The sequence below is a fragment of the Protopterus annectens genome, chromosome 1.part1, assembly GCF_019279795.1.
Source record: "Protopterus annectens isolate FY-2018-M chromosome 1.part1, PAN1.0, whole genome shotgun sequence".
Lineage (NCBI taxonomy): Eukaryota > Metazoa > Chordata > Ceratodontiformes > Protopteridae > Protopterus > Protopterus annectens.
The window spans coordinates 593098736-593120595 of NC_056726.1; the positions used below are offsets into that span (position 1 = coordinate 593098736).

General features: G+C 40.3%; 1 protein-coding gene across 2 annotated transcripts in view; it reads left to right on the top strand.

Moving 5' to 3' along the window:
• LOC122806471 (TRPM8 channel-associated factor homolog) overlaps positions 1–21860 on the top strand; it is a 653565-nt gene that overhangs the window by 268732 nt on the left and 362973 nt on the right. For both annotated transcript variants that reach the window (XM_044076949.1, XM_044076942.1), the window contains exon 4: positions 5690–5784. In XM_044076949.1, coding sequence (XP_043932884.1) covers positions 5690–5784 — 95 coding nt within the window. The remainder of the gene's footprint in view (positions 1–5689; positions 5785–21860) is intronic.

The window sequence follows — 21860 nt, forward strand, 5'->3', positions numbered from 1 at the left end:
CCAAACCCCTCATTTTTGCCCAAAGTTTGCACTGAAACCAATCTCCACCAGATTTGTGATTTGCCAGTCTTCTTCCCCAACCATTCAAACAATTTAGAGTATATGTTGCACAAGCTCGATGTTCACAGACAGCTCAGATTTTATTTGGATAGAACAAAAGATTTCAGGAAATCAGACCAACTTTTTGTTTCATTCTCGGACTCCAGGAAGGGTAGACCAGTGGCTAAAACAACTCTGTCTAAATGGTTATCTGATTGTATCACCTTTGCCTATTCAGCTGCTAATATGCCTTTGCAACACAAGATTAAAGCTCACTCAACCAGAACGATTTCTACATCATCTGCTTTTTCTACCAGGCTTCCCATTGATAACATTTGTGCAGCAGCTACTTGGTCAAAACCTCATACCTTTATCACCCATTACAGGTTCAGTGCAAATTTCGCAGACAGGTTCAGTGCAAATTTCTCCCCCCTCCCACCCCCAAAAGGAGAAATATCTATCCCACCAGAGTCTAGCCTCCCAAACATCTCAGATGCCCAGGTGAGAGCTGCTCTCTCTAAAGCAAAAAACACAGCATCAATGGGACCGGATGGTGTCCCCAGCTGTGTGCTACACAAACTCAATGAGGAACTAAACCCACACATAAGGCTGCTGTTTAATCTTAGCCTTACTACAGGATACATACCCAAAGAATGGCGTATGGCAACTATGGTCCCACTCCACAAAGGCGGTGCTTCTACGGACCCTGGAAATTACCGCCCCATAAGCTTGATGAGCCTTGTCTGCAAGGCTATGGAGAGGATCATAATGGAACTCATAAATAAAGACATTGGGGACCTACAGACACTGGATCCTACCCAATTTGGCTTTGTCAAGGGCAGATCCTGCCTCTTGAACTTGGTTTACTTTTTCGAAACAGTCACTAAGGCCATTGATGAGGGTAAGGCAGTTCACACAGCCTACCTTGACCTAGCAAAAGCGTTCGACACAATACCCCACTCAGGCATCATAGAAAAGCTCACCAGCTTAGATGTAAACCCATTATCACAAGATGGGTTGCAAACTGGCTCAAGGACAGAACCCACAGGGTTAGAGTTGCTGGTGCCATGTCAGACTCTAAGCCGGTCACGAGCAGTGTCCCACAGGGCTCAGTCCTGGGCCCCCTCTTGTTCGGCATTTATTTTTCTGAAGTGCAGGCAAACATAGGGGGATTGTGGCTGACAAAATTTGCAGATGACTGCAAACTGGGCACCATAATTGACACTCCATCAGACACAGACATCCTCCAGAGAGGTCTCATAGAAATGGATAACTGGTGCCAGAGCCATGGCCTTAAGCTAAATGCCAAAAAATTTATAGTCATACCCTTTGGGAAAAACAAGGTAACCCCTAATTACCACATATGTGGTAATCCATTAAACACGGAAGAAGTTATCAGGGACCTGGGGACCCAAGTTGACAGTAACCTCTCTTTTGACACTCACATTGCCAAAGTGGTTAGGAAGACCTTCTACATTGCCCACCTGATCATGAAGGGATTCACATCCAGATCAGGAGAGGTCATTGTACCCCTGTACTCTTCACTTATCAGACCAATGATTGAGTACAACGCCCCATTCGGAATATACCTTACCCAACACCTGCAGCAGTTGGAAAGACCCCAAAAGTTCCTCACCAAAAGGATAAAGGGGCTCAAACATATGTCATACGCTGCCCGACTGAAGAAACTCCAGCTCTATTCAGTCGCATACCGTCTGCTCAGAGGTGATCTGTGCCTGACATACAAGGCCATGTCCAACCCGGAATTATTGGACATGCGCCACCTCAAAAAATCCAAATCCACCAGAGCCATGAGAGCAAGAGACTTAAACCTCAACATGGATATAAATAGGACGTGCTGGAGGGACAGATTCATCACCCAGAGACTCCCTACACTATGGAACAGAATCCCAGTCCATGTGAGGCAGAGCCCCTCGCTGACTCTGTTCAAGAGAAATCTTGACGAGTGTATGGGAGATCATAGGTTTACCCAGGGAATCATCTCTGTGTCACTGCTGAACAGAGGCACAGCAAACTAATGGGTATAGTATTCTCATCCTAAGGGGTGGTGAAAGCCACACACACTCTGGCTAGGCTTATAAATGCCCTAGGGCAGATAGCCTAGTATGAACCTATGAACCTATGAACCTATGAATTACAAAGTTGACAAAGCCTCCAAGGACACAGTCTCCTTTGGATCCACGGTCCTGAGAAATATACTCCCATGAGCCACCCGAGGTTGATGGTGCTTGGACGCCACCCATCAGTTACGAATGAACAGCGAGATTGGACAACTTCACATAAAGAAGTTATGTACTTACCATAATGTTCCATGTGAGTTTTCATCTCACCTTCCTTCTTACGTCCCTCCCTCCTACCCCCTCCTGCGCTGTTAGATGACCAAGATGCTGGCTCCATCCTGGTTACTCAATCCTTCTATACCTTTCTCTTGGGAGTGAAAGAATGACATATGGTATTATTATAGGCAGCAAACAAGATCTGAGGTAATTCCAGGTGCATCATGAGATAGGGACTTGGCCTCAAGCTATTTGAAGACCTCAAGCTTTGCAATTGGCCATATCAGAGCCAAGGGATCAGCTCCGAACCCATCAGTAAAAAATGAAGGCAAGATGAAAAACTCACGTGGAAAGTTATGGTAAGTACATAATATCTTTTTTACCAGACTTTGACCTAAGTTGTTGTTCCATTTGAATTATTTTGGTTTACAGATTAGAATGCACTTGGGGTTGTCATCTGCTTCATTTTATATGCTGAGTATATATATATATATATATATATATATATATATATATATATAGGGACAAGGTTTGGGGTTAAGGTGGTTTAAGGTTTTAGGGCGGGTCAGGTGAGTGTCGCGATAGTGGCCGGACCTTAGGGTTAGGGGGTTAGGTCAGGGTCAGTTGGTATATATATATATCTATATATATATATATATATATATATATATATATATAGGGAACCATATATATATATATGGGTCTACCTGATAACACTGTCATGCTAAAACACCGACAACGAAATAACCGACACGACAAAACCAAAAGTTCAAAAACACAAAACTTCACATGCCCGACAAACCACAATCCCGACAATCAACAAAACAAATAACTTGACCGAAAAACACACGCACAACACAAGCACACCAAAAACCTTACAAACCTACACTAAACCTTCCATACACAACTATATATGTACTAACCTTAACCCAAACCCTAACCCTAAGGTCCATCACTATCGCACACTTACCTTACCCGCACCCTAACCCTAACTCACTTAATCCGCCCCTAACCCTTAAGGCTGTCACTATCGCACACTCACCTTACCGCACCCTAACCCTAACTCGCTCAACCCACCCCTAAACCTAAAATCCATCACTATCGCACACTTACCTCACCCGCACCCTACCCTAATGTCTGTCACTATGACACACTTGCCTTACCCACACCCTACTGCTAACGTCCGTCCCTATCGCACACTTACCTTAACATGTCTGTGTTCTCAGCGTCAGGATTCTCAATTGTCGGTCATCTCTGTTGTCGATCTTCCAGTGTTGCTTATCTCGCTGTCAGTCATTTGCAGTTTCAGCTAATTCAGGTAGACCCACATATATACATATATTCCTTGGAACTGGAGTAAACATATAATGATATACCCTAGCATAACTTGTGGGAGGTATTTCAACAGCAGGGTACTAAGTCTACTGATGAAACCTATTTAATCCATGGATTTGAAGAGTGAGAGTTATATTCATATTCTCACTATTAGATCATATATGTTCATAGGTAATTACTAGACTAACAACACCACAAGGTAATGTTATGCTTACCCATGCTTCCCAGAGATGAGAATCAAACTGTGTATCTTGTGTCTATAATGTAAACAACTTTATCGTTATGCCAACCATAATACCCATCTGTTAATCAGGCCAGCCAACAGCACACAAAGTCCCTTTTCAGGGCCGATCCTGTAACAATGTCTGGTTACATGACTTGGTCAAGGTCACACAGTAGGCAAATAAGGACTGAGGGACTTGAACCCTGTACCACAAGAACTGCATCCTACAGCCTTAACCCTCTACAACATCTTCGTGCACCCAATGCAATCAAGGTGAATGTGGAATTTCACCAAAAGAGTATCTTATCCCTTTATCCAAGTCATTATTTTCATGGATATGATATAAAGATGTAGCCACAGTCACAACAGTATTCAGTTTAGGAACATGAGGGTTGCAGCTTTGCTGTTTTTAGATGATGATGACCCCTTAGGCTTAGGGATCAGTGATCTCCAGTGTGGACTGGAGTAGTTCACGGTAAACAGAGAAGTAGCTAGCACCTCCACAGAATAGCTCATTGTTATATCCGAGAAATGAGCAGATTGTCAGAGGAACCAGCTATCTCATGCAGTACAGTTTAAGTATCTTGAACAGTTGCTCATGAGTGAAAGCACAGGGGATCAGGATATAGAGCAGTTGATGTGTACAGTAGGATGTATACTGCAGGTACAGTAGTGAATTGTGGCAGTGAAACTACAAATGAGTTATACAATGAATTTCTCAAGATACAGGTCAGCTTATGTCCCCAATCTCAGTAGTGTTCAGAAGTTGTGGGTACTTACGAAAGGATAACATCACAGATACAGCCTACATAAATGTAATTCCTTCACAGGATGTTCAGGATCATTCCCCATGATAACATGAGGAGCTTGGCAATCGGCATGGATCTTGGAGCAGAACCATGATTCCATCATTTAAGGGAGGTCAACGGAAGTGTTTTGGACACCTAGCAAGGACATCCATGGGAAAATTCCCATGGGGTGTGTGCCAGATACTGTCACTTGACAGGAAAATCTTCATCAGATCCAGAATACATTGCAAACATTATATCTTTCAGTTTGTCTAGGAACACCTGCAATCCCAGAATGAACTGGAAACAATCTGCTGGGGATAAGTTAATTGGTCTACTCTGTTCAACTTGCTACCTCTGCATTGTCAAAGGCAAGTAATTTAAAAATGGATGGATATCAATTCACATAAACAAAATTAAATTAAATAAAAGTGTATTTTTGAGAGAAGTATGTAAAATATTAAAGAAACTTGATAACACCTATCAAAAGTAACAAAAGTAAAAAAGGTAGCTAATACCTTAATTATGTCAGTAAAGTATTGGAACATAGTACAGGTGGGAAGAAAAAAAACTATTCCAAGAACAGAGAGACATAGCTTGGTGGTAGAAGGAACTGGATGATCCAAAATTAATATGAAATAAACTTCTCTACAATGAGGATAGTCGGTATATAGAACAGACATCTTATAAGGCAAGCTTAGAGATAAGTAGGAAGATGTACAATTGCAATAATGGAATAAAGGTATCTGTTGTATTGCAAAATGGCAGCTTAAACTGGTAAAGAGGTCTTTACTTTTGTTTAGAATCAATGTTTTTGTATTCCTGTGTACTTAGTGTGTGCATTTATAAATAGTAGAACTTGGAGAAGAATAGGTTTACCCCTCTCTTTCTAGCAATAAAGAATATTAGTATGAAACTGCCAATTTAGACCATCAAGGCGGTGCATGTTTATGACTGGAATCCCTTTTTTCATACTTTAGTCACTCTTATGTATTGCCTGTTTGCAGGTGGTGTAGCTTGGAGAAGCACAGGCCTTTATCTTTCTCCGGCATCTACAGTGACCATCACATTTCCTTCAACTGTCCTTGCAGCTGGTTTGCAGGTAATATTAATTTAATATACATATTAAATATACACCATAGCTATTATTAGCAATCATGGCATAAGCAGATGGCTTATGTCACAACAAAGCATTCTCAGAGAAGTAAAAGTGTAGTGAGTTTTCTGAAATGATCACTTAAGTTTTTAAAATACTCCTTTTTACTCCATTTTTATTTATCAAATGGTGTTATTTACCACACTATAGACAGCAAATGATTGCCAAGGTTTATGGCTAATAGGTGAAGTACAGAGTTAGTTTGCTGATAAGAATTATAGCCTGGTGATTATTTTGTATAATTTATTGATACTATCAGAATATTCCACATAACAGCATACACTTCTCTGAGCTCTGTCAAAAGTGGAAGTTGGCCCAATAAATGTAGAATGGGCAGTATTTAAAATATCACAAGTACGTATATTATTAAATAATGCACTGTCTGAGCTCAGTGCACACAGAATCAATGGATGTCACTCACTCACTCACTCACTCACTCACTCACTCACTCACTCACTCACTTAAACATTATGTCTACAGGTGATCATAAATATGAGAGCTGGATTGTGCTTTACAATGAATGCAAAGACATGCAGTATAGCTGAATATTTTTCCCCTTAGATAGCTCCTATATCCATTAGTAAATTTCAACAGCAAAGCTTAATGTGGGTGGCTGCATTCTGTATTTACTGGTTTTAGAGTTACAGTGATAATATTTAAACATAAATTCAGGTGAGATTACTTACACTGCGAATGTACCTACAAGTGAGTCCATACATAATACAGCACTTTGTTGTTAAATGTGCCATGACTCTAACTCATTATGAATATGTGAAGCATAGTTATAAGTGATCAGGCTTTTAGCAGTGCTAAAAGAAATGAATAGTCAATCCAGGAGTAGCAAACAAAATGCATGGTTGGTTCCACAGTAAGTAACAAAGAGGGCATCTAGGAAGAATAATCTGTGGAGGAGCAGTAAATATTTATGAATTGTCTGCTTTGTGAACGGGTTCAAGGAAGACAAGATCACTGCTAGAATTGTAACAACAAGGGTAAGGTGGGACTTTGGCTAGAATTTGTTTTTTCAGACAAAATATTCCGTGGGTGCAGAATTAGCAACTTTCCTAAAATTCCTCCCAAGAAACAATTGTATTTCATCCCCTGACAGTATCTACTTGTATCAGACCACGCAAACATTCCTCATTAAGACCTGTGTCTAATAATCACCTTTCAGCTGAATGCTGGGTAATCCTGTTTGGGTACTTGGCATGGATTCATGACATCTATATACTCATGGCATGGAGCAATCAATGTCACCTGTATGAGAAATAGGAAGCATGACATTTATACACTCATGGCATTGAGTAATCAATCTGATCAGTACGAGAAATAGAGGAGGCATGACATAAACTCATAGCACTGGGCTATCAATGTGACCTGTAGATGAAATAGAGAAGGCATGGCATTTATATACTCAGGGCACATAGCAATCAATGAGATCTGTATGAAAATAGAGACAGACAGCTGTGGTTCCACCATGCTGTACTACCTATAAACATGCACACACACTCAAAATATGTTAGTTATATACTCTGATAATACATGCTAGTTATATATGCTGACAAACACTGGACTATACTTTAAACAGGAATACTAGTGCACACTCCAGCTCTTGTGAGGCTCACACTGTGTTTGTTGTAATATATCTACACTAACCCAGAAGGTATAATTAAGACATGTCACAGGTTTGTTCAATTGAGTTCAGCAGGAAAAATCATTTGATGTCTGCTTCCATGATGGCTTTGTCATGTTCAGCTTTTCCAAAAGGGGCAACTACAGCTGAAAGATCATTCTGACTGGTTAGATTGTGAGCAGCTGCAGAAAAGCCAAACAAATGAAATTCACTTAATACACAATGTTTCATCATTTTGTGACAAAGTTGACATCTACTTATTGGAGCATTTCCCATAACAAATGTCAGTCAGCAGGCTGACTTCTCTTTCTTACTGCTTGCTAATGCAGCTGCCACTGAGCTCTTAGAACAAGTGCTGCACCATAAATTCTTACAGCTATACCTGTCATGAATCTCCCTCCATACCTACACACATTTCAGGTTATTTCTATTTCCTTGTGAGTTCATTTTGTTTATCGTCCCTTATCCAGGCCTATGAGACTTTTACTAACTTTTGCCTAATATTTGAATATAAGTGATGAATGAAGTCATTAATTTTGCTCTCATTAGCAGAAAACTACCTATGCCTTTAAGTGTGACTCCTCCTTTCTGTGCTGTGTTCAGGATTATTAATTTCCTTCTGTATCAGCTGCAGAGCAGTAATTTCAGGTTTATAATTATTCCATTCTCAGATCCATTGTTTAGTCATGGGCACCTCTCTACTTACAAAAAATGGCACAGAATATATATAAAAACATATTATTGAGAATGAAAGTTATACTCATGAAAAGGTCCGGTCCCAGACTTTTACTAAGGTCCGTCCTTCTCGTTTTCTTCCTGCTTATAGCAAATGGGCATTTCTAACAGACACAACTGGGGTAAAACACGTTTAACTCCTCGCTGTTTTTAAAAAAGCTTCTCGCTGTGCTTAAATTTATTTAAAGCGAGACTATGTTTAACCCATTAGAGTAGTAACAATTTTAAAACAGCGAGGAAGCGCCAGGCTAACGAGTTTTGTGTTAAATGAGTTTAGCTTTAAAAATAAGCAACGGAGATGTCCGCTGCTTGTTTGTGTGTGTCTCGCTATGTTGTTAAACTTTCATATAGTACTTACATTAACAGCGGAGAGATAAAAGCAACTCTCGTTGATTGGTAGCTTTGCTCTGGATGTACGATGTACGCGCAGTGCAATATCGGTAGAACCGCCGCGGCTGATGCCAGAACAGGCGAAGGGCAGTAAACAGAAGAGTTATATTCATGCCACTATTTAAGAAATATAGCTTTATTTCTATAATAATAATGTACTATATAGGAATTGTTAATAATCTAAATAATACCCACGGTTGGCTTTTTTACGAGTCCGGCTTCGAAACCACCCCAACAACAACGGTATTTAGCATTACCCACACCCAGGCGTGGATTATTGCTATAATTTACTAAACTACATCATGACACCTCATATTGTCACCTTTATAGAGATATTCAAGTTATAGAAAATCATTACTTATAAATGGTACAGTACAAATTAAGTCAGCAATTACAAAATTATACAATAGAAAACAGTTTGCAGTGAATGACAATATGCCCAAGTGAAATGTAACCATTTACTAGCACCATGAAACATTCTATTATTGGTTTCAGTAGTCAAAAATGCATTTAAATGTTAATGATGTTATACAGATAAATGCACTGGATTAATAAAAAGTCTTTGTAAATAATTATTTACAATAGTCTTCCAAAGAATACACTTCAACATGATATTCTCAGAACTATAAAATCACAGTATTTGTCCATAACAAACTAGAATTTTAATTCATTTAAACAGCAATAAACATTTGCTTAATTTAATATACTGATGAAATTGCAGCATCTAAACAATGTAATTTTTTCGCACTTCTAAATGTATTTATTTATTTATTTTATTTATTTTACATTTGATAACCGGGGGTGTCTGAGCCGAAAAGGCCCTTTTTCAGCAGAGGCCCGGGGAGAAAAGCACCATACAGAAAAATAATTACAGAAACACTTAGATATTTAGACATGATCAGTATACATACAAATTATAATAGACATGTTTTTACTGTGGTATGCAGTACATCAACAGTTACAGTGGAGAGAAGAAACAAGAAAACATTAATTTAAAAATAAAGGTAATTAATAGATTTGTGTACAGCTGACATTTGGAACATAGGTAGAATACATGCATAGTACATAGGTACAGTACATACATTGTACATCAGCCAGAGTTTCTGAGTAGGAGTGAGAACTGTTATCAAGTACCCTAGGCTTAGTACGTGTACCTTATCTACTTTCACTAGCCTGGGGAGCAGTCATGGCACTGCCAACTTTGTTTGAGATGTTGCATAATGAGGATTTTAAAGGAGGCTACGGACGATGTGTTTTGTATGCTAATGGGAAGAGAGTTCCATTTTTTAGCCACTGAACTACTATATACTGTGTCTCCAAAGCTATTGTAGCTGTTGGTGACTTCTAGTAATAGTTTGCTTGATGTTTTAAGAGCCCTTTTGGCTGAGTGATGTTGTACTAGGATTTTGAGGGTAGGAGACTTATTGGGAAGGTAATAGAGTGACAGAGGCAGAGCTGATTGTAGGTTAAGAGGTTGGGCAGTTCAAGCCAGTGGAGCTGGCTCAAAGCAGTACAGTGATGAGTTCTATATGAGCAATTTGCAGCAAAGTGGGCAATTTTGTTATAGCATGCTTCCAATTTGCTTAGTTCAGTTTTGTTGAGATTAGTCAGAATGGGAGATGCATATAGTAGGGTGGATAGAAGCTGGGAGTGAGCAGTGGCTGATCTTGTGTTGTTGGTAAGAAATGGTTTGATATGGTAGAGTGATCATAGTTTGGCATGTACTTTTTTAATAGTTAAGTTGAGATGACTATCAAATTTTAGGTGGGAGTCTATGGTTGTTCTCAATAGCTTAGTCTGTGCCACTGGAGTGATTAATTGACTGTTATCAGTGTTTTTGTTAGAACTGGTTATAATCATAAGCCGAGTTTTCTTTGGATTAAGGATAAGTTGGGTTTTGGTAAGGAAGTTTTCAGTGTCAGAGAATGCTATTTGAGTTGTTTGCAGAAGGGGAAATATTTTGTGCAGCACAGATTACGGTAGTATCGTCTGCATACTGAATGATAGATGCATGCTGTGTGGAGGTATGGAGGTCATTTGTGAAGATTGTGAACAGTAGTGGTCCTAAGGCAGAACCCTGTGGGACTCCCATAGTTATGGGCAGCTGAGGAGAAAGATAATTTTCCCATTTCACAGCCTGGTACCTGTCAGTTAAGTAGCTTTGGAACCAGCTTAGAGTGGAATTTGATAGGTGATATTAATTTAGTTCATTTAGCAGGATTTGGTGTGAGACTGTGTCAAATGCTTTGGACATATCCAAAAAAAGAGTTGAAACCTGCAAGCCTTCATTTTTGAGACGGTTTATTGTGTCTGTGAAGCAGAGGAGGGCTGTAGAGATACTATCAGCAGGTCCGAAACCACGTTGAGTAGGTGACAGGATGTTGTTGTCTAGGAGATATTTTAGCACCTGGGTATGGATGCATTTTTCTAGGATTTTGGCCAGGGGGGAGAGTATAGCAATGGGTCTATAGTTATTAACTTTAGTGGAGATCCCACCTTTATGTATGGGTGTAACATAGGATATTTTCCAGAGTTTGGGCACATAGTTTTCAACAACTGATCTGTTTATGAGAGTGGAGATTGGGATAGCAATAGCATCTGCTGTGAGTTTCAAGAAATAGCTGGGGAGTAGGTCGGCTGCTGTTGAGGTTTTTAGTTTGGAGAGCATGCTTTTGATTGAGGTGGTGGAACCTGTTTTGAGGGTAAATCTATTAGTATTATTTGTATTGGGGGGGATAGTGAGGTTGGAACTGTCCTGTGATACTAAAGGAACAATTGAGTTCACAAAGTGGGAGTTGAATTGTGTTTCGATGGGAACTTTAGTGTCAGGGGTGGTTGGCTTGGGGTAGCTTTTTGGGTGGGTTTTAGTAGTTGGTTTACATTCTTCCAAAATGTGGGGGGTTGTGCTAGTATTCAGTTTGTAATTTCATGTAGTAGGATTTTTTTGTCCAGCCTAATGCATTTTTTTGCGCAGTTGCAAAGTTTTTGGTACTTACTTAGGCTTTGTGTTTCTTTGGTTTTTTGATAATAAAGCCAGGCACTGTCTCTGGACTTGAGGATTTGTTTGGTTTCTTTACTGAGCCAAGGGTTTGTAGAGGTTCGTACCTTGATTTTTCGCAATGGAGTGACAGTGTCTATGTGTTGTAGAAATGTTTTGTTGAAATATGCTACAGCCTGGTCAAGTGGGAGGGTTTTTAGTGGGGTCCAGTCACAGGCTTAAAAACCTCAGCTTTGGCCGGCTAAGAACTTGCTATATTCAATTGGACTTATAAGAGAATTTAAGTACCTTTATCTGCTCCTTTTTTTCAAAAAAATACAGTATTTAAATTGATTTTAACTGTGTGGAAGGAATATTAGCTGAACTGGAAGTTAGTCAGTGTTTGCTGAATTTTGTTATTTGCTAGTAATTACAGGTGTGGGGGTAGTCACATTCTTTGATTTCCTGTCCTTGCCTATTTAAGTGGTACAGTGTGAAATATTTTCTGCTTAAAAACCTCAGCTTTGGCTGGCTAAGAATTTGCTATATTCAACTGGACGTATAAGAGAATTTAAGTACCTTTTATCTGCTCTTTTTTTTTTTCAAAAAAATACAGTATTTAAATTGATTTTAACTGTGTGGAAGGAATATTAGCTGAACTGGAAGTTAGTCAGTGTTTGCTGAATTTTGTTATTTGCTAGTAATTACAGGTGTGGGGGTAGTCACATTCTTTGATTTCCTGTCCTTGCCTATTTAAGTGGTACAGTGTGAAATATTTTCTGCTTAAAACCTCAGCTTTGGCCGGCTAAGAATTTGCTATATTCAACTGGAGCAATAAGAGAATTTAAGTACCTTCATCTGCTCTTTTGTTTTCAAAAAATACAGTATTTAAATTGATTTTAACTGTGTGGAAGGAATATTAGCTGAACTGGAAGTTAGTCAGTGTTTGCTGAATTTTGTTATTTGCTAGTAATTACAGGTGTGGGGGTAGTCACATTCTTTGATTTCCTGTCCTTGCCTAATTAAGTGGTACAGTGTGAAATATTTTCTGCTTAAAAACCTCAGCTTTGACGGCTAAGAATTTGCTATATTCAACTGGACGTATAAGAGAATTTAAGTACCTTTATCTGCTCTTTTTTTTTCAAAAAAATACAGTTTTTAAATTGATTTTAACTGTGTGGAAGGAATATTAGCTGAAATGGAAGTTAGTCAGTGTTTGCTGAATTTTGTTATTTGCTAGTAATTACAGGTGTGGGGGTTGTCACATTTTTTGATTTCCTGTCCTTGCCTATTTAAGTGGTACAGTGTGAAATATTTTCTGCTTAAAAACCTCAACTTTGGCCGGCTAAGAATTTGCTATATTCAACTGGACGTATAAGAGAATTTAAGTACCTTTATCTGCTCTTTTTTTTTCAAAAAAATACAGTATTTAAATTGATTTTAACTGTGTGTAAAGAATATTAACTGAACTGGAAGTTTTCACTCTGCTCTTCAGTTAGTCCCACCTACCCTCCCGGTTTTTGTTTTGGTTTTACTCTTAGTGGCCTTACAACTGCCCGCCCCTCTTGTAAATTTGTGTATGGATACTCCTTCTGGGCCCATCTCATTTGCTCACTCAACTGAGTGCAGTGAGATCATATTCTGATTTCAGGCACTCCTACTGTGTACAAAGAGAGCATCTGGGAAACAGAAAAAATTAAGCTTGTTTCCTGCCTTTCCTGTTAAGTGGTACAGACTATTTGTAGGCTTCTGAGCCCCCAAGCCCTTCTTTGTTGGAGGGTAGCCTTCTAGCTTAGTTTTTTTTTTCTTATAACTAGCCAGTTTTCTAGTTTCAGCACTCAAATCTGTTTCTTTGATCTCAGCACTTGTTCAGAAAAAAAAAATTCATCTGCTTTTACTGTACTTGTGTTTCTACCTACTTTTTTTACTTTTGCATCATCTTAAAAGTACTCAATTGTATTTATTACTGCTTGGTGTAACTCATTCTAAGCCTTTTGGTTTAAACACTTGGGCTTCGGACCAGTTGTTTTGCACTGAGAGGGTTTGTGGTCTGCATTGTAGTGGCAGAACAGGTAGCTTACATCCTTCTTGGTTGGCAACTGCTGACTGAGGGCTCAGTGTCTGTTATTCTAAAAGTGTATTAATTCTGGTTTAAGCACTTGGGCTTTCAGGCCAGTTATTTTACATTGAGAGGGTTCGTGGTCTGCACTCTTGTGGGAGGAGAGGCTGGACTCTGCCCTTCTGAGCTGAGAATTTCTGGTTGAAGGCTTATAGTGCATGCATATCTGAACTGCTTCTTACTGAAGTTGGTGCGCCTTGTTTGCTGTGGCATAGACTGGATTCGGGGCCTGCTGGATCTAGCTTTGTTTGTGTAACTTGATCACTAATCCAGGCATTCTCTTAAGTATTCAATTGTATTTATTACTGCTTGGTAGTAACTTGATTAAAGTGTAGCTATCATTCTAAGTCTTTTGGATTAAGCACTTGGGCTTCAGACCAGTTTTTTTACATTAGGAAGGTTTGTGGCATGCACTGTGGTGGCAGGACAAGTAGCTTTCATCCTTCTAAGTTGGGAACTGCTGATTGAGAGCCCAGTGTCTGTTATTCTTAAAGTGTATTAGTTCTGGTTTAAGCACTTGGGCTTCAGGCCAGTTATTTTACATTAAGAAGGTTTGTGGTCTGCACTCTTGTGGGAGAAGAGGCTGGACTCTGCCCTACTGAGCTGGGAATTTCTGGTTAAAGGTTTATAGTGCCTGAATATTTGAACTGTATCTTACTGAAATTGGTACACCTTGTTTGTTGTAGCATAGACTAGATCCAGGCCTGCTGAATCTAGCTTTGTTTATATGCTTGTTGTTTGTTTGCTTGTTATTTCCTGGAATGCTAATTCCACCTAATACATGGCTTCTCGGCTTCTGTGGATCACTAGTGATATCTGCATTGCTTACTATACTTATTTCCTTGTTTCACTTGAAAGAAAGTTACTGTTTGTCGTTTTTGCATTTAAGTTACCTGTAACACATTGCACTTAAGTTACCTGGCACTTGCTCACTAAAGCAATTATATAAGTCAGCACTAAAAATTAAAATCACTACACCCTCACTCCCCACTGGCCCTGGTTTTCAATTATTAAGGAATTCCCAATATTATTCTAGCATGTCCAAAGGTCAGTTGTCAATCTCCTCTCCGGTCCAGCTGGTGAATCTGGGAATCTTGAGGCAATGTTACAACTGCCTCATGTACACAGACAACCCTCTCCTCCTCCCAACGAATTCCAACACATGTGAGAGATGCAACCATATAGCCAAACTGAGGCTAAGCTCTCAACTCAGTACTGGCATAACCAGTCAGGAGGAGAAGGAAACCACACTCACTACAATTCAAGTCTCACATAGACCTACCACGACAGCAAACCAAACACATAATCACACAAAACATACTGAGGCTCTAAATAAAGATCTGTCAAGCAGCAGAGACCTCCAAAGCAGACACCCAAGCAGCCGCTACCCCAAAACAAAACACGCAACACATATCTCACAAAGCCAATGTGCCAAACAGTCACAGCCCTTAAGACTAAACAACACACATGATACACTTGTAATAGGTGACTCTATCGTCAGGCACACTGACATCCCGCCACCAGGCTGAACAAGGAGAGGGTCACGGTGAGCAGCCTGTCGGGTGCTAGGATCCGCCACATAACACAAGCACTCAGGTCACTCCAAGTCAAGTACAAATATGACTCCGTCATTGTCCATGCTGGTGTGAATGACCTGAGATGTACCTCCTGGACTACATGAAAGAGACATAAAGGAGCTCTCTGAGCATGTAGCCCAGGCTGGTATGACCCTGACCTTGAGTAGCATCTTACCTCACCAAGAATGATGCCACAATATGAAGACAAGATGATCAATTTCAACAATTGGCTTAAGTACTGGTGTCATTCAAAGGGGATCCAATGCCTGTCAGCTTGGATGATATGCTTGACAAGCCACGATGCTTCGCTAGGGACGGCTTGCACCTGTCACCCCTGGGCTTTGATATTGGCAAAGGCTCTTGCTACCCCCATAATGCCTTTTTAGGCAAGGCTCAAAAGACAAACCCACCTCCATAGGTATCACAAGGGATAAGAAACTAAGAGTAATGCTACTCAATGCCAGAAGTCTAAACCTCAAGATGCACGCACTGAAACTCTCCTTAGCATGGAGGACATCGATATCTGTGCAGTAACAGAAACCTGGTTCAGGACTCCCGAGAGCACCCCAGCACTACCAGGTTATACCTCATACCATGCTTTTCGGCCCCAAAACTTGGACCGAACCACAAAAAGGAGGGGGAGTATCGATATTCATTAAAGATACCCACACCTCCAGGTTGGTGGCAAAGCACGAAGCATCAGAGACTATCCATGTGCAACTAACAGTGGGTAAAACTGCCTTCCAGTTTATAGCATGCTACAGACCACCCTCCCAAACCCAGGAACCCCACTCGGCCTTCCTGAGAACACTGGAAAAAAACTGAACTAAGAGCGTGTGCTAATGTTATTTGCTAGTAATTACAGGTGTGGGGTAGTCACATTCTTTGATTTCCTGTCCTTGCCTATTTAAGTTGTACAGTGTGAAATATTTTCTGCTTAAAACCTCAGCTTTGGCTGGCTAAAAACTTGCTATATTCAACTGGGCGTATAAGAGAATTTAAGTACCTTTATCTGCTCTTTTTTCAAAAAAATACAGTATTTAAATTGATTTTAACTGTGTGGAAGGAATATTAGCTGAACTGGAAGTTAGTCAGTGTTTGCTGAATTTTGTTATTTGCTAGTAATTACAGGTGTGGGGGTAATCACATTCTTTGATTTCCTGTCCTTGCCTATTTAAGTGGTACAGTGTGAAATATTTTCTGCTTCAAAACCTCAGCTTTGGCCGACTAAGAACATGCTATATACCATTGGGCTTATAAGAGAATTTAAGTACCTTTATCTGCTCCTTTTTTTTCAAAAAATACAGTATTTAAATTGATTTTAACTGTGTGGAAGGAATATTAACTGAACTGGAAGTTAGTCAGTGTTTGCTGAATTTTGTTATTTGCTAGTAATTACAGGTGTGGGGGTAGTCACATTCTTTGATTTCCTGTCCTTGCCTATTTAAGTGGTACAGTGTGAAATATTTTCTGCTTAAAACCTCAGCTTTGGCCGGCTAAGAACTTGCTGTATTCAACTGGACGTATAAGAGAATTTAAGTACCTTTTATCTGCTCTTTTTTTTTTTCAAAAAAATACAGTATTTAAATTGATTTTAACTGTGTGGAAGGAATATTAGCTGAACTGGAAGTTAGTCAGTGTTTGCTGAATTTTGTTATTTGCTAGTAATTACAGGTGTGGGGGTAGTCACATTCTTTGATTTCCTGTCCTTGCCTATTTAAGTGGTACAGTGTGAAATATTTTCTGCTTAAAAACCTCAGCTTTGGCCGGCTAAGAATTTGCTATATTCAACTGGACGTATAAGAGAATTTAAGTACCTTTTATCTGCTCTTTTTTTCAAAAAATACAGTATTTAAATTGATTTTAACTGTGTGGAAGGAATATTAGCTGAACTGGAAGTTAGTCAGTGTTTGCTGAATTTTGTTATTTGCTAGTAATTACAGGTGTGGGGTAGTCACATTCTTTGATTTCCTGTCCTTGCCTAATTAAGTGGTACAGTGTGAAATATTTTATGCTTACCTCAGCTTTGGCCGGCTAAGAATTTGCTATATTCAACTGGACGTATAAGAGAATTTAAGTACCTTTATCTGCTCTTTTTTTCAAAAATACAGAATTTTAAATTGATTTTAACTGTGTGGAAGGAATATTAGCTGAAATGGAAGTTAGTCAGTGTTTGCTGAATTTTGTTATTTGCTAGTAATTACAGGTGTGTGGGGTAGTCACATTTTTGATTTCCTGTCCTTGCCTATTTAAGTGGTACAGTGTGAAATATTTTCTGCTTAAAAACCTCAACTTTGGCCGGCTAAGAATTTGCTATATTCAACTGGACGTATAAGAGAATTTAAGTACCTTTATCTGCTCTTTTTTTTTCAAAAAAATACAGTATTTAAATTGATTTTAACTGTGTGTAAAGAATATTAACTGAACTGGAAGTTTTCACTCTGCTCTTCAGTTAGTCCCACCCACCCTCCCGGTTTTTGTTTTGGTTTTAATCTTAGTGGCCTTACAACTGCCTGCCCCTCTTGTAAATTTGTGTATGGATACTCCTTCTGGGCCCATCTCATTTGCTCACTCAACTGAGTGCAGTGAGATCATATTCTGATTTCAGGCACTCCTACTGTGTACAAAGAGAGCATCTGGGAAACAGAAAAAAAAATTAAGCTTGTTTCCTGCCTTTCCTGTTAAGTGGTATAGACTATTTGTAGGCTTCTGAGCCCCCAAGCCCTTCTTTGTTGGAGGAAGCCTTCTAGCTTAGTTTTTTTTTTCTTATAACTAGCCAGTTTTCTAGTTTCAGCACTCAAATCTGTTTCTTTGATCTCAGCACTTGTTCAGAAAAAAAAATTCATCTGCTTTTACTGTACTTGTGTTTCTACCTACTTTACTTTACTTTTGCATCATCTTAAAAGTACTCAATTGTATTTATTACTGCTTGGTGTAACTCATTCTAAGCCTTTTGGTTTAAACACTTGGGCTTCGGACCAGTTGTTTTGCACTGAGAGGGTTTGTGGTCTGCATTGTAGTGGCAGAACAGGTAGCTTACATCCTTCTTGGTTGGCAACTGCTGATTGAGGGCTCAGTGTCTGTTATTCTAAAAGTGTATTAATTCTGGTTTAAGCACTTGGGCTTTCAGGCCAGTTATTTTACATTGAGAGGGTTCGTGGTCTGCACTCTTGTGGGAGGAGAGGCTGGACTCTGCCCTTCTGAGCTGAGAATTTCTGGTTGAAGGCTTATAGTGCATGCATATCTGAACTGCTTCTTACTGAAGTTGGTGCGCCTTGTTTGCTGTGGCATAGACTGGATTCGGGCCTGCTGGATCTAGCTTTGTTTGTGTAACTTGATCACTAATCCAGGCATTCTCTAAAGTATTCAATTGTATTTATTACTGCTTGGTAGTAACTTGATTAAAGTGTAGCTATCATTCTAAGTCTTTTGGATTAAGCACTTGGGCTTCAGACCAGTTTTTACATTAGGAAGGTTTGTGGCATGCACTGTGGTGGCAGGACAAGTAGCTTTCATCCTTCTAAGTTGGGAACTGCTGATTGAGAGCCCAGTGTCTGTTATTCTTAAAGTGTATTAGTTCTGGTTTAAGCACTTGGGCTTCAGGCCAGTTATTTTACATTAAGAAGGTTTGTGGTCTGCACTCTTGTGGGAGAAGAGGCTGGACTCTGCCCTACTGAGCTGGGAATTTCTGGTTAAAGGTTTATAGTGCCTGAATATTTGAACTGTATCTTACTGAAATTGGTACACCTTGTTTGCTGTAGCATAGACTAGATCCAGGCCTGCTGAATCTAGCTTTGTTTATATGCTTGTTGTTTGTTTGCTTGTTATTTCCCTGGAATGCTAATTCCACCTAATACATGGCTTCTCGGCGCTTCTGTGGATCACTAGTGATATCTGCATTGCTTACTATACTTATTTCCTTGTTTCACTTGAAAGAAAGTTACTGTTTGTCGTTTTTGCATTTAAGTTACCTGTAACACATTGCACTTAAGTTACCTGGCACTTGCTCACTAAAGCAATTATATAAGTCAGCACTAAAAATTAAAATCACTACACCCTCACTCCCCACTGGCCCTGGTTTTCAATTATTAAGGAATTCCCAATATTATTCTAGCATGTCCAAAGGTCAGTTGTCAATCTCCTCTCCGGTCCAGCTGGTGAATCTGGGAATCTTGAGGCAATGTTACAACTGCCTCATGTACACAGACAACCCTCTCCTCCTCCCAACAAATTCCAACACATGTGAGAGATGCAACCATATAGCCAAACTGAGGCTAAGCTCTCTCAACTCAGTACTGGCATAACCAGTCAGGAGGAGAAGGAAACCACACTCACTACAATTCAAGTCTCACATAGACCTACCACGACAGCAAACCAAACACATAATCACACAAAACATACTGAGGCTCTAAATAAAGATCTGCTGAAGCAGCAGAGACCTCCAAAGCAGACACCCAAGCAGCCGCTACCCCAAAACAAAACACGTGCAACACATATCTCACAAAGCCAATGTGCCAAACAGTCACAGCCCTTAAGACTAAACAACACACATGATACACTTGTAATAGGTGACTCTATCGTCAGGCACACTGACATCCCGCTCACCAGGCTGAACAAGGAGAGGGTCACGGTGAGCAGCCTGTCGGGTGCTAGGATCCGCCACATAACACAAGCACTCAGGTCACTCCAAGGCAAGTACAAATATGACTCAGTCATTGTCCATGCTGGTGTGAATGACCTGAGATGTACCTCCCTGGACTACATGAAAAGAGACATAAAGGAGCTCTCTGAGCATGTAGCCCAGGCTGGTATGACCCTGACCTTGAGTAGCATCTTACCCTCACCAAGAATGATGCCACAATATGAAGACAAGATGATCAATTTCAACAATTGGCTTAAGTACTGGTGTCATTCAAAGGGGATCCAATGCCTGTCAGCTTGGGATGATATGCTCTACAAGCCACGATGCTTCGCTAGGGACGGCTTGCACCTGTCACCCCTGGGCTTTCGGATATTGGCAAAGGCTCTTGCTACCCCCATAATGCCTTTTTAGGCAAGGCTCAAAAGACAAACCCACCTCCATAGGTATCACAAGGGATAAGAAACTAAGAGTAATGCTACTCAATGCCAGAAGTCTAAACCTCAAGATGCACGCACTCGAAACTCTCCTTAGCATGGAGGACATCGATATCTGTGCAGTAACAGAAACCTGGTTCAGGACTCCCGAGAGCACCCCAGCACTACCAGGTTATACCTCATACCATGCTTTTCGGCCCCAAAACTTGGACCGAACCACAAAAGGAGGGGGAGTATCGATATTCATTAAAGATACCCACACCTCCAGGTTGGTGGCAAAGCACGAAGCATCAGAGACTATCCATGTGCAACTAACAGTGGGTAAAACTGCCTTCCAGTTTATAGCATGCTACAGACCACCCTCCCAAACCCAGGAACCCCACTCGGCCTTCCTGAGAACACTGGAAAATATGAAGGTCTCTCCAAACACCATTATATTGGGCGACTTCAACTACGCAAACATAGACTGGGAGCATTACTCTAGCTCCAACACCCTAGCCCAAAGGTTCTTAGAATTTATAAACTCAAATGCTATGGAACAACTTGTTACCACTCCCACAAGAGGGGAAAACATACTGGACCTGATCATCACCAACATGGGGACTCTATGCTCCAGACCAGAAGTGTATCCCTCACTGGTAAGATCAGACCATAAACTAATCTCACTGGATATTCACATCCCGACCCCACCCCTGCCCAGAAAACCACAGTGAAAAACTTCTCTAAAGCAAATTTCACACTCCTCAAAACTGAGGTGGAATCCTTCAAAGCCCCCGGGCCTGTGGAAAATACAGCCCAGACCACAGAATCCTTTATAAACGCATTCTATGAACACCTTCAGGAATGCATGGATCATGCGATCCCAAATAAAACCAAGACCCAATCCTCCAAAGGCAGATGTCCTGTCTGGTGGACTCCAGCCATAAACAAACTATACAATAGAAGGAGAAAGCTACTAAATCATAGAGCAAAATCCCAAAAAGGGAAGGCATCACTGATCAGTATTAGCAAAAAACTACGGGCACACATAAAATTGTCTAAGGCCAGCTTCGAGAGAAAAATTGCACAGGACACTAAGGATAATCACAAGGCTTTCTTTAGTTATGTTAGGAACCTGGGTGGTAATTCCCAGATATGCTCAGAATTAGTCCAAAATGACAAAAATACACGAACCCACAGTCATTGCCCACTTCCTAGCTGACAGGTTCAGCGCAAACTTCTCCCCCCCCACCAAAAGGGCAAATATCTATCCCAGCAGAGTGCTGCCCCCCTGACATCTCAGATGCTCAGTTAAGAGCCACCCTCTCCAAAGCAAAAAACACAGCATCAATGGGACCAGATGTTGTCCCAGGCTGCGTCTTACATGAACTCCAAGAAGAGCTAAACCCAAACATAAAACTACTGTTCAATCTCAGCCTTAGTACAGGATATGTGCCCAAAGAGTGGCGTACAGCAACAGTGGTCCCACTCCATAAAGGTGGTGCCTCAACAGATCCTGGAAACTATCGCCCCATA